The 20,069-nt window shown below is 41.5% G+C and overlaps 1 protein-coding gene across 3 annotated transcripts in view; it reads left to right on the top strand.

Moving 5' to 3' along the window:
• Positions 1–20,069, top strand: part of F13A1 (coagulation factor XIII A chain) — a 433,590-nt gene that overhangs the window by 279,387 nt on the left and 134,134 nt on the right. For 2 of the 3 annotated variants that reach the window (XM_021936970.2, XM_017957544.3), the window contains 2 exons: positions 2,428–2,575; positions 15,360–15,548. In XM_021936970.2, coding sequence (XP_021792662.2) covers positions 2,446–2,575; positions 15,360–15,548 — 319 coding nt within the window. In that variant the 5' untranslated portion in view covers positions 2,428–2,445. Of the gene's footprint in view, positions 1–498; positions 569–2,427; positions 2,576–15,359; positions 15,549–20,069 lie in introns of those variants that run through there. The other variant, XM_003897009.5, reaches the window with a different exon arrangement.

The raw sequence follows: 20,069 nt of genomic DNA, 5'->3' as shown, positions 1-20,069 counted from the left end.
ACCATGCCTTATTTGCAGAGGAGGGACACGTTGCTCTCACTGGATGCATGGTCAGCTAACTGCTCCAGACTGCCCGTGGGAGGGCAGACCCTCCTGCCAAGCCACACAGCAGCCGGGACCTGCCAGGCAAAAGCATTCCCTTTGTAAAGCGAGACCTCCCAGACCCTCTGACGGAAAGGAATGGGTGGGAACTTCCTGGCACTGCAGGGTCCCTTGCCCGGTACTCCCAGTGACGGGGGCGGGGGGCAGAACTAGGGGTGGGGATGGGGAGGAGAAGCAGGAATGAGAAATTGGGAATCAGAGGGGTAAGTGGGAGAGAAGGAGGCACCTGCCGGGATAACAGGCCAGGATGAAGTAAATAGAAAATCCTCAGAGCTCTCTTGCTGGGCTCCAGCTGTGGAGAAGGGGGAGGAGAAAACCCTGTGGGACAGGGGAGGAGGGTGAGGGCTCCTCTTAGGAAGTTATTTAAGAGCCAACTGTCTAGTCTTTCCGGAGTCCGTTTGAGGAAGTCCCCGAGGAGCACAGACCAAGCCCACGCGAGGGCACCTCTGGAGGGGAGTGCCTGCAGGTAAGCTGCCGTCCCTGCACCCTAAGAGCCAGGGGCCCGCTGCGTCCGCCTCCTGCACCTCGGTTTCCTGGGTGAACCCGCAAGCAGCTTGCTCTGGGCCCTGTGGCGCCGGTCACAGGCAGTCCCACTTGCCCGATCCTCGCTTCCCGCCCCCAACTCCGCACCTGCCCAGCCCAGCTTCTGAGCGGGACTTCTCTCAGGCTCTCCAAGCAGCTCTCCTGAAGCCGTTGCTTGCTTGGAAGGCCACCAAATGGGGATGGGGGAGTTGGGGGTGCCTCCCCGAGGGACAAGCCCCCTTTCCTCAGGGGAGCAGATTATGGAGCTGGAACACAAAAGGTGAGGGGAGTGGGACCAAGTGAGAACAGCCCGCCCGGCTTGGCTCCCCACTCCTGCGCATCGCCTTCCTCCATCCCAATTTGGAGCTGAACTTCAGCCACTTCTCCTCCTTAGACACGCCCAGAAGCGAGGGCTCCTGCCCGCCGCACTCACCCAGCCAGGCGTGCACCTGGGGCAACCCACTTCTTCCCCTTAGCAGTGTGTCTTCCAACACTGTTCTGCACCCCTAGCGATGCCACAGCCTACCTTTGGTATTTCCCACCAGAGGATGGCTCTCTCCAGCCTTCTCCCTATCATTAACCCTTTTTCTGTCTTCTCCCTCCCTTCCCCCCTCAGCTCACCAATGACTGTAAATATGTTTATCTATACTTATGGGTACCTATTCACACCTCATGCAAACCCTCCTGTCTCCTTCTCAGACCAAACGCCTTAGGCGTGGTTGTCTTTTCTCTAGCATGTTGTTAGTGTTCCACATGTCTCTGGAACTATCTCTCTACTCTGGTGGCCTCTACAATGGGGACTCTTCATCTCTTGGGGGTGTGCCTGGTTTTTGAAAATAGCCAAGTCGCCAGGAGTCATGACTGGGTAATCCAGGGGATCAAGGGGGAACCTTCATTGGGCCCAGAAACAAAGTCCCCCTTCATTTGGTTAGTTGGTCAACAAGTACTTACTGGTCACTGACCTTCAGGTGTGTGTTGTTTAAACTGGCTCAGTGCCTGCACAAGCTCCAAAGGAAGGGGAAGCAGGCTTGGAGCATGGGAAACGTTGGCAACCCTGACTTCCTAAGCCTATTGATAGCCCTGTTTAAAACTGCATGCCCAACCTCTCCACCTCCTTATCCTCCTCCATGTGGTTCTGCTTCCAAAGCAGTTCCTACCTCCTCAGACCCCTAACTGGGTTTACTTATGGCTCTTGTCGGGCTCCACCCTAACCCTACCAGACTATAATCTGTCAGAGCAAAAATTCTGTTTTGTTCTCTGATGTATGCCATGTACCTAGATCACAGCCTGGCATGTCGTAGGCCCTCAATAAATATTGGTTGAATTAAATTGCAAATGTGAATGCTTTAGAAGACAACATTTATCTGGACATGGTTGTGTGAGTTTATTCTTAAAAGTGACTTATAATCTCATAAATCTCTATGAAATGAACATAGATACAGCACATGCATGTGGCAGGAAAGATTTCTTGCGAAGATGCTGCTGTAGGATTATGGAAGGTGGGGGAATCCGGGTCTCCACAAATCTTTTAATTTTTATATTTATGTAAATAAACCCCTTTTCTTCTGCTTTCCATATGTTTTGGCACACACAAAATCTCCCCAGGATCCTTGGGGAACTGTACTCCGTCATTAGACTAATCCTTGCTGCCACTTCTCAGTTTTTATTTATGCAAACCACAAAATGTGTTGCTCAAGTGCTATCACACAGACATGTCTGTTGCTCTATTTTGGAATCCTTGTCTCAAATGTTACTCACTTTCCATGCCTTTTCTGTTGTCCTTTTTTTTTTTTTCTTCTGAAGGACCTTGTAAAGTTAAGAATGTCAGAAACCTCCAGAATCGCCTTTGGAGGCAGGAGAGCGGTTCCACCCAATAACTCTAATGCAGCGGAAGATGACCTGCCCACGCTGGAGCCTCAGGGCGTGATGCCCCGGGGCGTCAACCTGCAAGGTAGGAGCATACGCCCCCTCCCCACCACTCTGGGTCCAGGCACAGCTGGGCCCTGGCCCCTCTTCCCTGCAGGTAAACATCCTCTGTCTGCACTGGGGTTCCCACAAAAGGAAGGCCCCTGTCAATCTCTGGTTTTATAAAGGAAGGAAGCAAAAGCTTTCTTTTAAGCGGTGAAAGCACCAGAGACCCAGAGCCTTGTCCCAGGTCTGCCACTTACTGACCTTGTAACCTCAGGGAAGTTGCTTTGTCTTTCTGCCACTCAACTATTTCCTGTACAAAACCAGAGTCCTGGATTAGCTAGGGCCTCTTCCAGCCCTACTGCTCAACGCTGTAGAGAATTTTCTCTAGCTGGAATATTCCACTTCCAAAATATTGTGGCTGTTTTGATTGTCTGGCTTGCACCTCCTTCCTTCTCCCTCCTCCCTTTTCCATCCATTGCTGTGAATTTCAGAGCCGGGGAGAAGTGCCAGACTCTGACAGTAATAGAGATAGAAGCCCTCTATTTCTCTCCAGAGCAGCCTGGTGAGCTGGCAAGGCAAGCTGCTTCCCCAGCCTCTTGCCTCTGCCTGATCCCTAGAAACCTGCTCCGGGTACAGCAGCCAGCAGTTGACCTCCTCTCAGCCCTGTCAGCAGTGACAAGGCCCAGGTGCCAGCACTGGTTTGGTGATACAGACATCATTCCCCTGGGCCACAGCAGGGACATTCAGACTCATGTCTCCGAGTGGCATAGCATTCATGCACCAACATCCAATTTTACTCCTAAGGGTGTTCCGTGCTGGGTTTCACTGGGGATAAAACATCCATTTGCTGGGATAGGTGAGCATGGTCATGCTGGAGCTGTGTGGTTGATTCCCCTCGTTAGAAGGAGACCAATGCCTGAAAGCCCAGACTGATGCATCGCTCCATATAGCAAAGGGAAAGGGGAAGTACAGTTTATCCAGCAAGCCAGACACTTGCCCAGGTGTTGTGGACTGGTGTCACTGTGTTACTATCACACTAGATGATTTGATACCAAATAGTGAAATCAGGGAGGTATCCAGTACCATCCAAGTTTGGGAAAAGAGGTTCACAGAACAGAAGGGCATCTTCAGTCAGGTGGTAGAGTTTGAGGGGCTAAGATGAACTTGTAGTTCTGAAGTCTCTCTCCCAGCTGGGTGCCACTCTTTAAAACCCAACCATGACAGCCACAGAAGTGGGGTTTAAGAGAACTGGCTAATCAACCTCATGTTATAGGTTAGGAAATAGAGGCTGAAGGTAAGCAGTTGGTATTCACTCCTCGCCCAGTCTATGAGTCTTTTTCTTTAAGAATGCAAATAAAATTGAAAAGCCTACAGACATCAAATTATGAAGCAGGTTGCCTTTGTGTATTCCATCTTCTAGCAAAATTCCCCTGTGGCACAAAAGACTCTGGGCCCCTGGAAAGGGGGTGCAGGCAGTGGGAGAAGTGGGCAGTAAGAACATGAGGAGTAATGACACAGCTGCCCTTGCCACATGAGGAGTCAGGACACAGCCACGCTTGCCAGGATTGGTGGGGAAAAATGGGGACCTCTACAAAGGCAGTGCAGGGAAGCAGAGAGCAGAGGCAGAAGACCTGGCTTCCTGCTGCACATCTGCCCCTTCTTGCTCATTCTGGGAAAGTCATATAGGTGCCCAAGCCTCAGTTTCTCCATCAGCAAAATGGAAGCAATGCCTGCTTCACAGATTGTCATGAGCATCTAGTGAGCAGTGTCTATGATCGTGTCTGAGCCACAGCACATGACCAGTAAGTGTTCATTGACTGGGAACATGCAACTTATCATACCCCAGCAAGGTCAGGAAAACACTCCAGGGAATACCTGTTTCTATGGGGAATATGTACAACCTGTAGCCCCCATAAATCTGACATCTGAACAAAATGCTGCTAGTAAGACATAAAAACTGTCAGAGAACATGTGCGGGTAGGCCAATGAAGAAAAAAAAAATCTGGGGTTACTGTTTTTGTTGATTTCTGGAGGCAGAGGTGGGGAGCAGCATGACTGAACTATTCTGAAAAATTAGTCATTATGTATTTTGCAGTCATATGTGTTCACAACCCAAGTGACATTCTGGAATATCCATTAGAGGCACTGGCATAAGAGTGTGAATGTCCAGTGACTGTAGAATGAATGAACAAACAGTCAATCACTTGTGAATTGAACGACTCTGATCTAGTGACATAATTTATTATTAATAACGAGCTCCAGATTTCATACATATGCATTCATTTAATATTTTTCACACAGACAAGATAAGTGTTACATGCTCTGGGGATATGGTTTCTGAAGGCCAGAATCATGACAGCAAGTCCCAGACGAGGACAGGAAAAAAACCTGTCCACACACACATATACCAGCACACAAACCATCGGAACAAGGATGTCTATCTCCTGGTTACCCTTTGCATTTCATATTTATGTTTAATTGTTCTAAAAACAGGTTTTCTGGCACTATATATCAAGTTTTCTCCCTAAGGGACGAAATTTGCTAAGCCACTAAACCTTGGAAAGCATAGTCATTCATTTTTAAAATGCCATCTTCATGCAGTTCACCCAGTGGCCACTAGTGGCCTCTAAGAAGCCTTGTATCCGTGGTCACCAATCTGCGGATGATGACTTTGGCTCCGGAAACACTAGCCCCAAGGGAAACTCTTGTCTCCATTTTTTTTCAGTGGCCACTCTTCCCGGTAGCAAGCTGCTCTTGTAATATTGACTGAGAAATGCAGAGAGGCAAGAAGAGGAAGCGGGGGGAAATGGCTGGTTTTTCATTTCTAATAGTTCTGTAGCAGTGAGTCCTGCCCATCACTGTGTGTGATATATACAGTGTTATAAGGTATACTGAGTGTATATAGTACCCTTAAGTCATAGCTTTGGTAACATTTGGTTAAGAATTATTTTGGCAAAGTCTATATTTTAAAATGTATAAACTCAGGTAAGTTTCCTCTCATGCACACCATGATATTCAAGAAAAAAATGAAATATTTGAGGTGGGCACTGAAATCCCAGTGGTGGGACCAGCCAGTCAGTGGTAGCGTTTGACATCCTTGCATGATTTTAGGCATCCTTAATGTCACCCTTTGAATTCAGTTGTAGCCAGGAAAGGTACTGAGACGATCTCCTCAGATTTGGATTTGTATCAGTTTCTAACAGACCACTCTGCAGGCTTAGTTGGTGTTTCTGAAAAATCTCTCCACTGCCTTCCTGGTCTGAAAGGTTATGTGTAGCCGGAAATGTAACATTCCAGAAGAAACCTTATGTTGTTGGTCTGGTTTGGCTTTATATTGTTAACAACAGGTGACCATTTGTAGCAGCAATTGGAATCATTTGACAGTTCTAATGTATTGAATTAAAACTCGACAGCAAGCCTGGCTCTATGAAAAAATTAAACGTAGGTGGGTTCTAGTAGTTTTTCAGGCTAATGGGGTCTTATACCTTCCTGAGACGCTCCTCCATCCCACCACTCCTTGTCAGAATTAAATCAACCAATTAATGATAAGCCTCCTCTTTGTGCAGAGTAAACCTCTCTAGATTGAAGGTCACTGAGACACTCAGAGGCATTCAATGTATGACTGAGAAACGGCCCGCAGCAGTTCCTCCTTTCATTGAGTTCCTGGAAAAATATACACTTGTTTTCACATATGTGTCAGGAGCTGCTCCAGGTTCTCCCTGAGGACATAAAGTTGAGTCAGTCAGTCCCTAGCCTCAAAAAACTGTCAGTGTAGAGACAAAATAAATAAAAGATCATTGCAATTCAGTGTAATAAAGACTGTGACTGTGATTTATGCAAATTTCAGTGAAATAACAGAAATCAATGTCTAGTGGTGTGGTGGAGTGGGGAAGAGAATGAGGAGGGCTTCTTGATGCAAGGATATTGGAGCTAGGACTTAGAGGATGAGTAGGAGTGCTCCTGACAGGCGAGCACATGGAAAAGTGTTTGCAGTAGAGGGAACAGTATGTGCCAAGTGAGGAGTGACTAAAAGACGAAAGAGAAGATATAAGCCTGGGAAAATATGGCAGGTATCACACCATAACAAGGCCTTGGGGATCTAGGTTTCCTCCTGCAGATAATGGGGGACTTGAGAAGGATTCTAATTAGCAGAAATACATCATCAGAATTATGCTTTACAAAGTGGTAAGGAGGGCTGGGCACTGTGGCTCTTGCCTGTAATCCCAGCACTTTGGGAGGCCGAGTTGGGAGATCACCAGGTCAGGAGTTCGAGACCAGCCTGGTCAACATGGTGAAACCCTGTCTCTACTAAAAATACAAAAATTAGCTTGGTGTGGTGGTGGGTGCCTGTAATCCCAGCTACTTGGGAGGCTGAGGCAGGAGAATCACTTGAATCTGGGAGGTGGAGATTGCAGTGAGCCAAGTTTGTGCCATTGCACTCCAGCCTGGGCAACAAGACCAAGACTCTGTTTCAAAAAAAAAAAAAAAAAAAAAAAAACAGGTGTAAGGAGAAAATGGGGAACAGGAGATACATTTGGACGCTGTGGAGATACTCCAGGCTAGAAGAGGAATAGACCAGAGGGATTTTAGCCCCTGGAGGTATGGGGCTCATTTCTCCTGTTCCAGCTTCCTCTGAGCACCTGAGCAATGCTTCAACGTTATAGGGTCCAGGATGTATTAATAGCAACACTTTATAAATTAAGCGACTTAAGAAAATGTTTTTAATCATTCTAATTAAGGACACGTTAAAATTCTGGGTACCCAAAAGAAATGTGAGAAAGAGGTCTTTTTCCTGTTTGTTTGTTTTTTTAAATAAATAAACAAACCAGTTTCTCTTTGATAGCATTTATGCTTATAGTTTAGTAATACTATTACCAAAAATTGCATGGAGAATTCAGTTCACCAGGGAATTCCTAGAATATAAACCTAAACATTTAACTTATCTCAAGATCCCATCTGTGACAGGTATAATCATTCTCTGAAGAATATTTTACAATCTAGGGAGACAATAATTTACATTTTTTCATATTAGAGAAAGAGTAGGTGGACAGGGAGGCAGTTGCTTCTCCGGAGATTTTTTTCTTTTCTTTTACAGTTCATTATCCGGTATGTTTGGAATTAGGCTAAATTGTGTTAGGTAGACATTTTGAAAGCTGTCACTTTGAAAGAGCGAGCTGCCAAGTTTCCAGCTACGGTATCTCAAAAAAAAAAAAAAAAAAAAAAAAAAAAAAAAAAGGCGGCTTAGCAATGAGCTGTTCCATTTTGCCAGGAACTAGGTTTGGACAGGGGAAGCAAATTCATTTCCTGTTTGTGGCAAATGGAGCCTGGATGATGATAAGGCTTTTTCCATCTAAACTGTCTTGTTAAGCCAATAAACAAAGCAAGAATCAATATGCTAGATTAATCAATGCTCGCTAGAACACACTCCATGGCAAGGGACATTTCCTAGGCAAAATGGACAATGGAATGGACTATGATATTTTTATGTCTATGTTCATATTTTGTGACAGTCATCTTCAGAGTCTTTGATACTACCAGCTATTATAAGAACCAAATACTTGGTTGACCTGTGTGTGGTTGACTCATGGGCAATGAAATAAATTTTGTTTAATCGGTGGTATTGGGGGCCTCACCTCTATTCCCAATACTTTGGACAACCCATTAAGCTTCCTCATGTCTTTTCTATTTGACTACAGTCAAGAACATTATTCCTTTAAACTCTCAACCTCTCTGTGTAGCTTTTAATCTTCCACTTCTTAGCCAAGTTTTATTTTTTATGAAATGTCTTTCTTTGTTTAAATCATTTCAAGACGGACTTTTTTTTTCTTTTTTTTGAGACGGAGTCCCACTCTGTCGCCAGGCTGGAGTGCAGTGGCGCCATCTCGGCTCACTGCAACCTCGGACTCACAGATTCAAGTGATACTCCTGCGTCAGCCTCCTGAGTAGCTGGGACTACAGCGCGCACCGCCACACCCAGCTAACTTTTGTATCTTTTTTCAGTAGAGACTGGGTTTCACCATATTGGCTAAGATGGTCTCCATCTCTTGACCTCGTGATCCACCTACGTCAACCTTCCAAAGTACTGGAATTATAGGCGTGAGCCACCGCGCCCAGTCCCCAAGATGGACTTTTAAGAGATGATACAGGAAAGTTTTACTTATCACTGCCTTAGTTTTTCCCACTTACAGTACCACCGTGATTTTATGTTTTTCCTGAGGCATTGACTTGTTAAGGTGATATTGCAACAGAGAATCAAAAGATCACCAAGAAAAAGTAATATGTTAAAAAACATCAGGCTTAAAATTAAATGTCAAAAATATACCAATATAGATGATATAATTTAAAACAATTGATATTATCAGCTGTCATAAGAACCAAATACTTGGTTGACCTGTGGGTGGCTGACTCATGGGCAATGAAATAAATTTTGTTTTATACATGTAACTTTATATATATGTATATCTAAAGTTTGCTTATATATAATATATAACATATAATATAAAATATTGCTTGTAATATGTAAACAATATATTATATATGTAAATAATATATAACAATTATATATTATATATGTAAACAATATATTTTTAAAAACCAAACTCATGGGTTTATAGTTTTTTCATAGTGAAAACAAACAAATATATATAAACAAATATATATGTTTGCTTATATCTGTTATATATAAACAATATATAATATATAAAGATATAAATAATATATATAAACAATATATGTATTTGTAATGTATTATTTGTTTATATCTATTATATAATATAAACACATGTAACATATATATAATTTATATAAACAATATATAATTATAAACAATATGTTTTCACTATGAAAAAACTATAAACCCATGAGATGGGGTTTTATCTTTTTTTTGTTTGACTTTTCTATTCTCAAAGGCATTAATCAGCACCCTTTTTCTCACCCTTTGTCATCACAGTATAAGCAGGCTAGAAAGACAGGGTATTTTATTTTGTGAAACAAAACTGCTGATCTGGAGGTCTTTTGTTGTAAATTCCCACATCATACCTTCAACTATATATGTATGTCCTGAAACTAGCATATTTTGAGAATAAAATGGTAAATGACATTTACAGGACACAGATGATTAATCCTACAGTAAATGAGATAATTTATTTTGAAATGATCAACTCTAAGCTCCGAATTTTCAGGTAAAAGGTGTTCAGATGAAAGGAGGCACATTTGCTGTGGCATTTTTGCCCATTGCCCCAGGCACCACAGCAAGATAATTAAGACATGGTCCAGTCTTCAAGGGGATTGCAATCCCATGGTTAAAAAATCACCTATATAAAGATAATACAAAGAAATTAATTACAATACTTTAAAAAAAAAAAAAAAGACAGATGTTTCCTGAGAATCAAGAGGAGAAAAGCTTTCTATTTACCTGTGGAAATTCAAAGCAAGCCTGTCTGCTCAGAAGACAAGGAGTATAAAAGGGCATGGTTCCCTGGGAAGGTTGGAAGGCCACTGCTAAAAAGCTTCCCAGGGACCTTCTTTACCTTGTGACTTCCATAGCTCAGATTCCAGCCTCCCACCATGCCTTCTCAGATGCCTGACTTCTTAATGATTGGTCCTAAGGGCCCATCCAAATGCTCAGTGCTATTATGATTATTATTGCCATCAATTTCTGAGCATTTACCATGTACCAGGCCCTATGATAGAGCACTCAGTGCATTTTCTCATTTAATCCTCACACCAACTTCATTTTGCAGATGAGAAAACTGAGGCACAGGACATTTATGTAGCTTGCCAAGGTCACAAAGACAGTAAGTGAGAGTTGGGATTTGGGTTCAGGCAGCCTAGCTCCACAGTCTATGCTGTTACTATGCTCTTCTACTTCTCTTAATGATGATGATAATAATAATAAACATTTATTAAGAATGTACTAGGTGTCAGCCATTCTGTAAGATAGGTACTTCATTCCCAGATTAAAGATAAGAAAACTGAGGCTCAGAGAGATTAAATAACTTTTCTGAGGCTGCACAATTAGTAAGTAGTGAAGCATTTCCAAAAACATATTCTGAAAAATGCAGATCTCCAAAGAGAAAAGTTTCCATAGTCATTTACATTTGGAAACCGTTGCCCCTCTAGGATATCTGTGGTATACATCAGCATATTAAAGTCTCACATGAATGCTTCAGTAAAGAACCCTGATCAGCTTTGATTAGGCCAGCATTTTCCACACTGGTTTAACCATGGAGCTCTAATTCTTCCAATACCTGTCAATATTCCATAAAACTAGCACTAACCAGTCTCACTAAACATGAACCAGGTACACTAGGCTAGGATGTAAAGCTGGAAAGCCAGGTTTTCATTTGCAGTGAGAACTAGGATGGATGAGATGTTACCAACGATACCAAAGAAATGCTTGAAGATTTCTCGTTTTCCATCTTTACTTTGCCTTGTAGGTAGAGCTGCTTGAGAAGCCAAGGCAGGCCTCATTTCAGGGGCACATTATCATGCAGGGAGGGAGGGTACGAATGGAGAAGGCGAATCCAGGAGTACCAGAGGAGCAGCGCCTTGAACCTCTACATGCAGGCTAAACTCACGTTGCCCCTCACCCAGAACACGGCAACAGCTTCTTAACTGGGTTCACCTTCCAGCATTGCCCCTTCCAACCCCTTTTCTACTCTGCCACCAGAAGCAGTTTAAATATATATAAATCTAATCATGTCAGTTTGCTGTTTCAGATTCTTCTTTGGATCCACCATGCAATTAAACTCCTTCACGTGGTCTCCAAGGCTCGCGTGACGAGCAGGCTTCTCCTTACTCTTCCACCATGGCTCCCACGAGTACATTTCAGCCAACCATCATCTTTCAATTTCTTAAGCAACTACGCACTCTCTTGCCTCAGTCTTCAGGTATCCTTCTTTCTCCGCCTGAAGCATTCCTCTCCATCTCCCTTTCCACATGGACAACTGACCCCTCTTTTGACCACTGCTTATGTCTCACTTCCTTCAGAGAAATTCCTTATTTTCCACCTCGTAAATGTGGGTTAGGAGCTCCTCCCTGATACTCCCCTCAGTACTCTTTACTTCCTTTGTCAGAGATGTCTGACACTGTGTCATAATTATCTGTCCACCTTTTAGCATCTACTGCTGTGCGTTTACTTAGCTAGTAGTTATTAGACAGTTACCTAATCAACATTTATACCCATGTCTTGAGTGGCAACATAAAATAGCACACTTATAACATTCCCATAGGACAAGAAGCTAGGGAGAATATTAAATATATTAAATGCATACTTAGGGGTTAAAATTATCTTAAGAGCATGGGACAGTGAACCAAACTCAATAAGAAGAAACTTAACACATGCAAAGTCTTAACATCAAACTAAACAGAAGAAAACAATTGCACAAATAAATATAGCCAAATAGCAACATGAGTGGGTGACTTGTAGGGGCCTCAACTGAATTTTGATCCACTGTTGCTAGAAATAACATTAGAATGTGTTTTAAGGGAGGCTGAGGCAGATGGATTACCTGAGGTCAGGAGTTTGAGACCAGCCTGACCAATATGGTGAAACCCCGTCTCTACTGAAAAAAAAAAAAAAAAAAAATTAGCCAGGCGTGGTGGTGTGAGCCTGCAGTCTCAGCAACTTGAGAGGCTGAAACATGAGAATTGCTTGAACCCAGGAGGCAGAAGTTGCAGTGAGCCGAAATTGCACCACTGAACTCTAGCCTGAGCAAAAGAGCAGGACTCTGTCTCAAAAAAAAAAAAAAAAAAAAAAAAGAATGTGTTTTAAGGATTTTGCTTTATCAGATGCATAATATAAATCAACAGTGAGTTAAGAGTATCCAAGACACTAATAATATCTTGAGCTGAAATAATAGAAATACACTATTTATTTTAAAAGATGTAATGGTCTCTCTCAAACCACAACCAGAGTAATGTACTTTATTCCAGAAAGTAACACTTCAAAAGAGAAATTGACAAAATGGAAACTATTCCCAAACACAGTGTTGGATAAAAGTTCTAGAAATAACTTCTTAAAAACAGTTAAATAATCTGGGTGCGATGGCTCATGCTTGTAATCCCAACACTTTGGGAGGCCGAGCAGGCGGATCATCTGAGGTCAGGAGTTCAAGACCAGCCTGGCCAACATGGTGAAACCCCGTCTCTACCAAATTAAAAAAAAATACAAAAATTAGTGGGGCATGGTGGCGAGTGTGCCTGCAGTCCCAGCTACTCAGGAGGATGAGGCAGGGAGAACTGCTTGGACCCAGGAGGTGGAGGTTGTAGTGAGCTGAGATCGTGCCACTGCACTGCAGTCTGGGCAATGGAGCAAGACTCTGTCTCAAACAAACAAACAAACAAACAAACAGTTAAATAAATGAAGAATGTTTTACTCAGAAAAAAAACCCTATGAGCAGTCTTTAAATACCTAGAGAGTGCCAGATAGAATGAATAAGAGGTCTTATTCTATATTTATCCAGAAGTCAGAACGAGGACCCGTGGTTAGAAAAATTACAAGGAAGCAGATGTCAGTTTATCTTAAGAGAAGTTTTCAAATAATTAGAGTTGTTTAAAAATGGACTGTTTGCCCTATGAAATAATGAGTTCTTTGTTCAAATGGAAGCTAGAAGCCCAAGTAGTAGGGCTCTCATGAGAATGTTTCATATAGGATATAGTAGTTTTACCAGATGGCTGAGAAAATGCTACTGCTGTTCTGTGAGATTCCGTAAGGATGTAATATCAGTATATTCCTTCCATTGGTACTGGTAAGTGGAGAACTGATGAAACCCATTTCTAAGGACTTTGTTTTTTAGCTATTAAAAAAAAATTTTTTTTTTAAAGACGCTGTGCTAAGAAAGAGGACCAGAGGAGTTGACTGCTAGGCTCCTTTTCAACAGGGACATTTGTGCTTCTCCAGCTCATTCTTGGGTTGGTTTATCGCTGGGAATTGTGGCCTTAATAAGACCAGAGAACTCAGGAGAATAACAGCTTGGAATAGAGAGGTCTAGAGAATTAAACATCTTTAGCTCACAGCATAATGGAAAGAAAGTGCCCTTCAGGGGAACGTGTACTACAACAGGGCTCTGAGATGAGGTAAAAATAAAACTGCATCCTGCACTTTCTACTTGCTGTAATGCTGCAGTCAGAGTAACCCATGGAGCACCATGCCCTGTGAAATGGCTGTCACAGTTTAGGGGCAGTGAGCCACAGTAAGCCTAGGACCCACTATGTGCCAGGTACAGGGTCAGACCCATTGCATCGTTATCTCATTGAGCCTTCATAGACATTCTAGGGTATTAGTATCTTCATTTTAAAATAAGAAAAATCAGATTCTGAAAGGTAAAGTACCTTCACAAAGGAATTTTGAGACCTGAGATTCAAACTCAGGATTGCCTGAACTTTGAATTGCTCAGTAGTGTTTCAGGGATTCCTGGGCTTTAGGACCGAAGAGGATCTTAAAGAGCCCAACTTCTTGGTTTTGACTACGGAATACAATGGGGTCCAAAGGGACCGGGCACCCTGCACAGGATTTACGTGTGAAGGTAAAGGAAGCCATTCGAGTATGTCAGGAGATGCCCCAGTATGGGTACAAGCTCAGCAGCTGTGTTTTCTGTGCACACGGTGCTTATAGCCATGAGGGCAAATCATGCATCAGGCAGGGGCAGGAAGAGGGAGGGCAAGAGGCCAGGGCACCCCTGCTGACCCTTCTACCTTCCCACCCCACCTTCTCCCCAATAACCCTTTACAACACCAAATGCACATACAGAAACCAGTCTCTAGATCTTGTAAAGTACAGTGAGGACAGGGAGTTAGGATGATTCCCTCTCTCATCTATGATCATTCACAGAGGGGAAGGGGAAAAGGGCAGGAGGAGAGCTGACTTTCACGTGTAATACCCTTTGCTAAATGCCTGCATACGTGTCATCTCATGCCATCTCCTGTCACAGTCCTGTAAGATGGGGAACATGTTAGGCTATGAAATGAATATTAGTGTCTCCATTCTATGATGAAGAAATGAATTTAAGTCACACATACAAAGTTAGACAACTAAGAAACATGATTGACATTTACACTCCTGATGCCACGAATCAAAAGAAAAACCTGTGAATGTCGGCATCAGACAGTCCAGGTTTTGACTTTTGAATTGGCCCATTAGTAGCTAAGGAAAGCTGAGGATAGTTTCTGTGTAACTGAAAACAATCACATTTATCTCATGGAAATGTTAGTGTCCTTCTCCAGACCTGCTCCCTCTCTTTCCTGCATTTGAGGGCTGAGATCTACTTTTAGAATTACAGAGGGAGGGGGCATTTGACCTTCTTGAGGTAAAAGGAGAATTTTGGATTAATGATTAACTTTGTCCTTCGAATGTCCCCTTGAGGCTTTGTCAGATCTGATTCCTTCCTTTGGAAAGATAAGAAAATTGAAGTGGCTATTCCCTGCTTCCGCCTGGTTAGTCACAGAGTGAGGCAGTGACATGATGGGAAGCTCCTAACATAACGAAAACCAGCGTGAGACTGAGAACCTGAAGACTTCAACTCTGGCCCTAGCTTCTCTGTGTTTGGATCTCCCAGACAGGCATCCATCTATCCCACAGTGAGTGCCTTGTGGACTGAAATGAGATCAAAGGTGGAGACAGCTTTAAAAAGCTCTCTTCAAAGACAAGAATGTCACAAGAGGCTGACTCTCGAGACAGTGTTCCCCCTACCCCCGCCTCCTACAGAGTTTCATTCAGCAGACCTTGCTACCTGCCTTCTTCAGGAAAAAAAATCTTGTTTTTGAGTTTGTGTTTAAACTAAAGTTAGTCAATTATTTTCTTCAATTGTTTTTCTTGTTCATAGAGTTTCTTAATGTCACGAGCATTCACCTATTCAAGGAGAGATGGGACACTAACAAGGTGGACCACCACACTGACAAGTATGAAAACAACAAGCTGATTGTCCGCAGAGGGCAGTCTTTCTACATTCAGATTGACTTCAATCGTCCATATGACCCCAGACGGGATCTCTTCAGGGTGGAATACGTCATTGGTGAGTGCCACGTGCAAGCCCCAGTCTTGACACCATGGGTTGCATTGTAGAGAGAGGTAGGTACAGGCACAGTTGTGTGATTTCCTAGTGTCATATGTCAACAGTGGTGGGAGCTGGAATGACATCCAGCCCCTGAATCACCCTGCGCTCTAAGACTGGTCTGTATAGTGCCAAATATTAATAACGTGGGCCCACCCAAAGGGAAAATCTCATATAAATAAAAGTAAGTAAAACTGGTATAAAGTGTCGCTTAACTAAATTATTCTTCCTTAAACAAATGGTTTTGGTGTCCTATGGTTGTAACTTTTATCTCCATGATTTAGTTGGTCTCATGTGCTGAAAATGTTTGTAAATCTTAGCATACAATCCATGTATGCATTCCCAAAGTTGGTTCTGCTCTGATCTAGTCCCATGGGATGGCCCATGAAAAGTGGATAGTCCAATAAAGTTCACTAAACACTTTGTACTTTAATCACCTCTTTTTTCTTTCTTTCTTTTTTTTTTTTTTTTGAGACAAAGTCTTGCTCTGTCGCCCAGGCTGGAACAGTGGTGCGATCTCAGCTCACTGCAACCTCCGCCCCTGGGTTCAAGCGATTCTGGTGCCTCAGCCTCCAGAGTAGCTGGAAAAGCACTATATTAATAAAACTTTGTAAGTTGGCTAGATAGAAGATAAATATATAAAAGTCAGTAACTTTTATCTTCTCCAGCACTAAGCACCAGAAATAGACATAAAAAAAATTTCACATGACTAAAACTATAAAATATAGGACTAAAAACCTGAACACACAACCTATATAAACCAGCTATTAAATCTTAATAAAAACATGAAATACCAATGAAGAATCAAACATGTTCTTGAGTGGAAAGTCTTTCTTACACATTTTTAGTCTCCCAAGGTGTTGGTCAAAGAATACAAAATTTCAGTTAGATAGAAGGAATGAGTTTTAGTGACCTATTCCACAGCATAGTGACTGTGGGCTATAAGTATATTATTATATTAACTATAACTATATATATAATATATAACATATATTTATATATTATATATACATATATACTATATATACATTATATTAACTATAACTATATTATAGTTAATAATAATGTATATTTCCAAATTACTAAAAGTAGATTTTAAATATTCTCACCACAAAGAAATGTCATGTGAAGGAATCAATATGTTAATTAGCTTGAATTAATCAATCCACAATGTATATTTTGATCAAAACATCACATGCCCAAACCCCATAAACATATACAATTATGATTGTCAATTTTTAAAAGCCTCCCAAAATTAATATGTAAATTTAATGCATTCCCAATTAGAATCCCAATGGAGTTTTGAGTTGTTTTTGGCTTTGGTTTTGTTTTTTTGGACTTGTATAAAATAATCTTGAAGCTCATTTGAAATAATAATTACCTGGTGATAACCAAGGAAATCATACAAACAAACAATAAGAGTATTTTACATCAGAAGCAGTTATCAGAACATACTATGAAAAATATTTAGTAGGACACAATAGAGAATCCAGACATGGATTTCAGTATATGACTTAATATGATTGTTGGTTTCATGAAGAAAAGCCTATGAGATTTTGTTTGTTTGCTTGTTTGCTTTTAAATAAATGATGCTGGAATAACTGGTTCTCCAACTGGAAGAAAATTTAAAAATTGACCCTCATCTTTTATCCCATATACAGTAGTAAATTTCAGTTGGAATAAGTATTAATGTAAAAAAAAAACAAGACAGTTTTTTGAGGAAATTTAACAGACTTAACTAAAGATTGGAAACTCTGACACTGTAGAAGAAAACAAAAACCATGTACAGTTATGTGCCACGTAGCAACATTTCAGTCAATGACAGATCATGCATAGGTGATCTTATGAGATTATAATGGAGCTGAAAAAGTCCTATCACCTCGTGATGTCATAGTTATAATATAATAGTGTGATTACTCATTTTTTTAAATGTAGTATAGCCTAAGTTTGTAGTGTGTATAAAGTCTACAGTAGCATGCAGTAATGACCTACCTTCACGTTCACTCACCCCTCACCCAGGGCTACTTCCGGTCCTGCAGGCTCCATTCATAGTAAGTGTCCTATGCAGATGTACCATTTTTTACGTTTTATACTGAATTTTTACTGTACTTTTTCTATGTTTTTATGTTTACATATAAATGTTTCTATGTTTATATATAAGTACTTAACCATTGTGTTACAATTGCCTACAGTGCTATATTCAGTAAAGTAAAACACACTACGAGTTTGTAGCCTAACAAGAATAGGCTCTGTCATATAGCCTAGGTGTGTAGTGGGCTGTACCATCTTTGTTTCTATGATGTTCACACATGACAAAATCGCCTGCCTAACAACATATTGTATCCCATGTGTGACAACAAATGTGCGTTTGAAGCTCTGAACCACAGTTCTGCTGCAATTATGAGGGAATTTTTAACTCCATCTCTAAAGCCAAGTATTTAGGGTGGGGAGAAGAGGAGAGGGAAGCTTCAGCTCTGAATTGGACTTGTCTGAGGTTTGAGACACTCTCATAAACTGTTCAGAAAATAATTATGATAATGGAAGTCTTAGAAAAACTGGTAAGATGAATGTCTTAGGAAACAAACTCTGAGAAGACTTGTGCACACAAAGTTTACTGGGGAGATCTCTCAAGATCAACATCTGCAAGGGAGTGAAGGAATCAGTGTTGGGCAGCGGGAGGAGTTGAACCGCAGTGCAGACAGGGGCCCCGTGGATCTCAAGGTGAGCTCTAGCCATGGGTTGGATCTTCAGAGTTGTCTCGCCTTGAGCCAGGGGTCTGGGCCGTTTATACCTTTTATACCTTGACTGGGGTTGTAGCCTTGGTGTAATTGGTTCTCTATGGCTGAGGGCAACCCCTGAAAGCAACTAAATGAATGAGAATTGTTAGTCACCAACACTCCCAACAATGGGAAATGTCCAGGCAGCACACCACAGCATCCACTACAGTGAACATTTTAAGTCTTCTTTTCTTTTTTACATAAGAAATACTATTACTTTTGTTCCCTCAAAAAAAAAAAGAGGGGGGAAAGCATAGCTAATTTGACTTTGAGATAAAATCTTTACATTTTTTAAACATGTATTCTAAACCTTTCAGAGCCCATGATGTGTACGTTCAGAGTTAAGCTATATTCTAATATGTGTGGGACATTATAGGCCACATGTATTTGAAGATTTTTCTATTATAGGCCACACACATTTGAAGATTTTCCATTGCCCAACCTGTTGTAGATGCAAGCAAGGCAAATGACAAAATTCCACACTCTACTATTTAGTGTGGAAATTAAGCACACTTCCAAGGGCCTTGAAGGACCCACGGTAGAGGATTTATCTTGCTCAGAGTCCTTTCCGCATCTCATGTCATTCAGGAAGTTACATGACAGCCTCAGCTTCATTGCTTCCATAGTTATAAGACTGGAAAAAAAAGAGCATTGCTGGGAAAATAATTCTCTTAAAATTCAGTGCCTGTTTCAATAGGACTGCATAAAGCCAAGGAAATTAGATTTTAAGGGTAATTGCTATAATGAGAAGAGACGAGTATAGAATGTGAACTAGAAATGAAATTAAGTGCAAGGGTTTCTATATACAGGTGCACCTCAATTTCCAGAAACTCAGAATGTAAAAATGATGGTTTAAAAAACAGAAAAAGAATATAATTTCTATTCATTTTTAAATATCCGGCAACACTGTTTCAAGAGAAGATCCATTTTAGCTAACATTTTACAATCAGCTAGATGTCTAAGCATTTGAGACGTCATTTACTATTAACAGTGAACCAAACCTTAACATAAATTAAAAAAAAAAAAAAAAAAAACAGAAAAGAGAATACTTTGTTAAAAATAAAGGGCACTTAAAGGAATCTCCACCAGTACATCTTTAAGAGTGTTTATAACAAGAGACTTACCAACAAAGATTAACTTACTTACTCACTATATTAGTCAGGGTTCTCTTGAGGGACAGAACTAATAGGCTATATACATGTGTATGTGTGTGTATATATATGTGTGTGTGTACATATGTGTGTGTGTGTATATGTGTGTGTGTATATATGTGTGTGTGTATATATATGTGTGTGTGTACGTGTGTGTGTGTATATATGTGTGTGTATATATGTGTGTGTACATATGTGTGTGTATGTGTGTGTGTGTGTGTACATATGTGTGTGTGTATGTGTGTGTGTATATATATATAGTATGTGTGTGTGTGTATACATATAAAGGGGACTTTATTTAAGTATTAACTTACACGATCACCAGATCCCACAATAAGCTGTCGGCAAGCTGAGGAGCAACGAGAGCCAGTGCAGTTTCCAAAACTGAAAAACTTGGAGTCTGATGTTCAAGGGCAGGAAACGTCCAGCATGGGAGAAAGATGCAGGCTGGGAGGCTAGGCCCGTCTCTCCTTTTCAAGTTTTGCTGCCTGCTTTGTATTCACTGGAAGCTGATTAGTTTTTGCCCACAAGACTAAAGGTGGATCTGCCTTTCC

The sequence above is a fragment of the Papio anubis genome, chromosome 6, assembly GCF_008728515.1.
Source record: "Papio anubis isolate 15944 chromosome 6, Panubis1.0, whole genome shotgun sequence".
In the NCBI taxonomy this organism is placed as follows: domain Eukaryota; kingdom Metazoa; phylum Chordata; class Mammalia; order Primates; family Cercopithecidae; genus Papio; species Papio anubis.
Note: the sequence above shows the minus strand (reverse complement) of the source record. Positions and strands in the feature narration are given on the sequence as shown.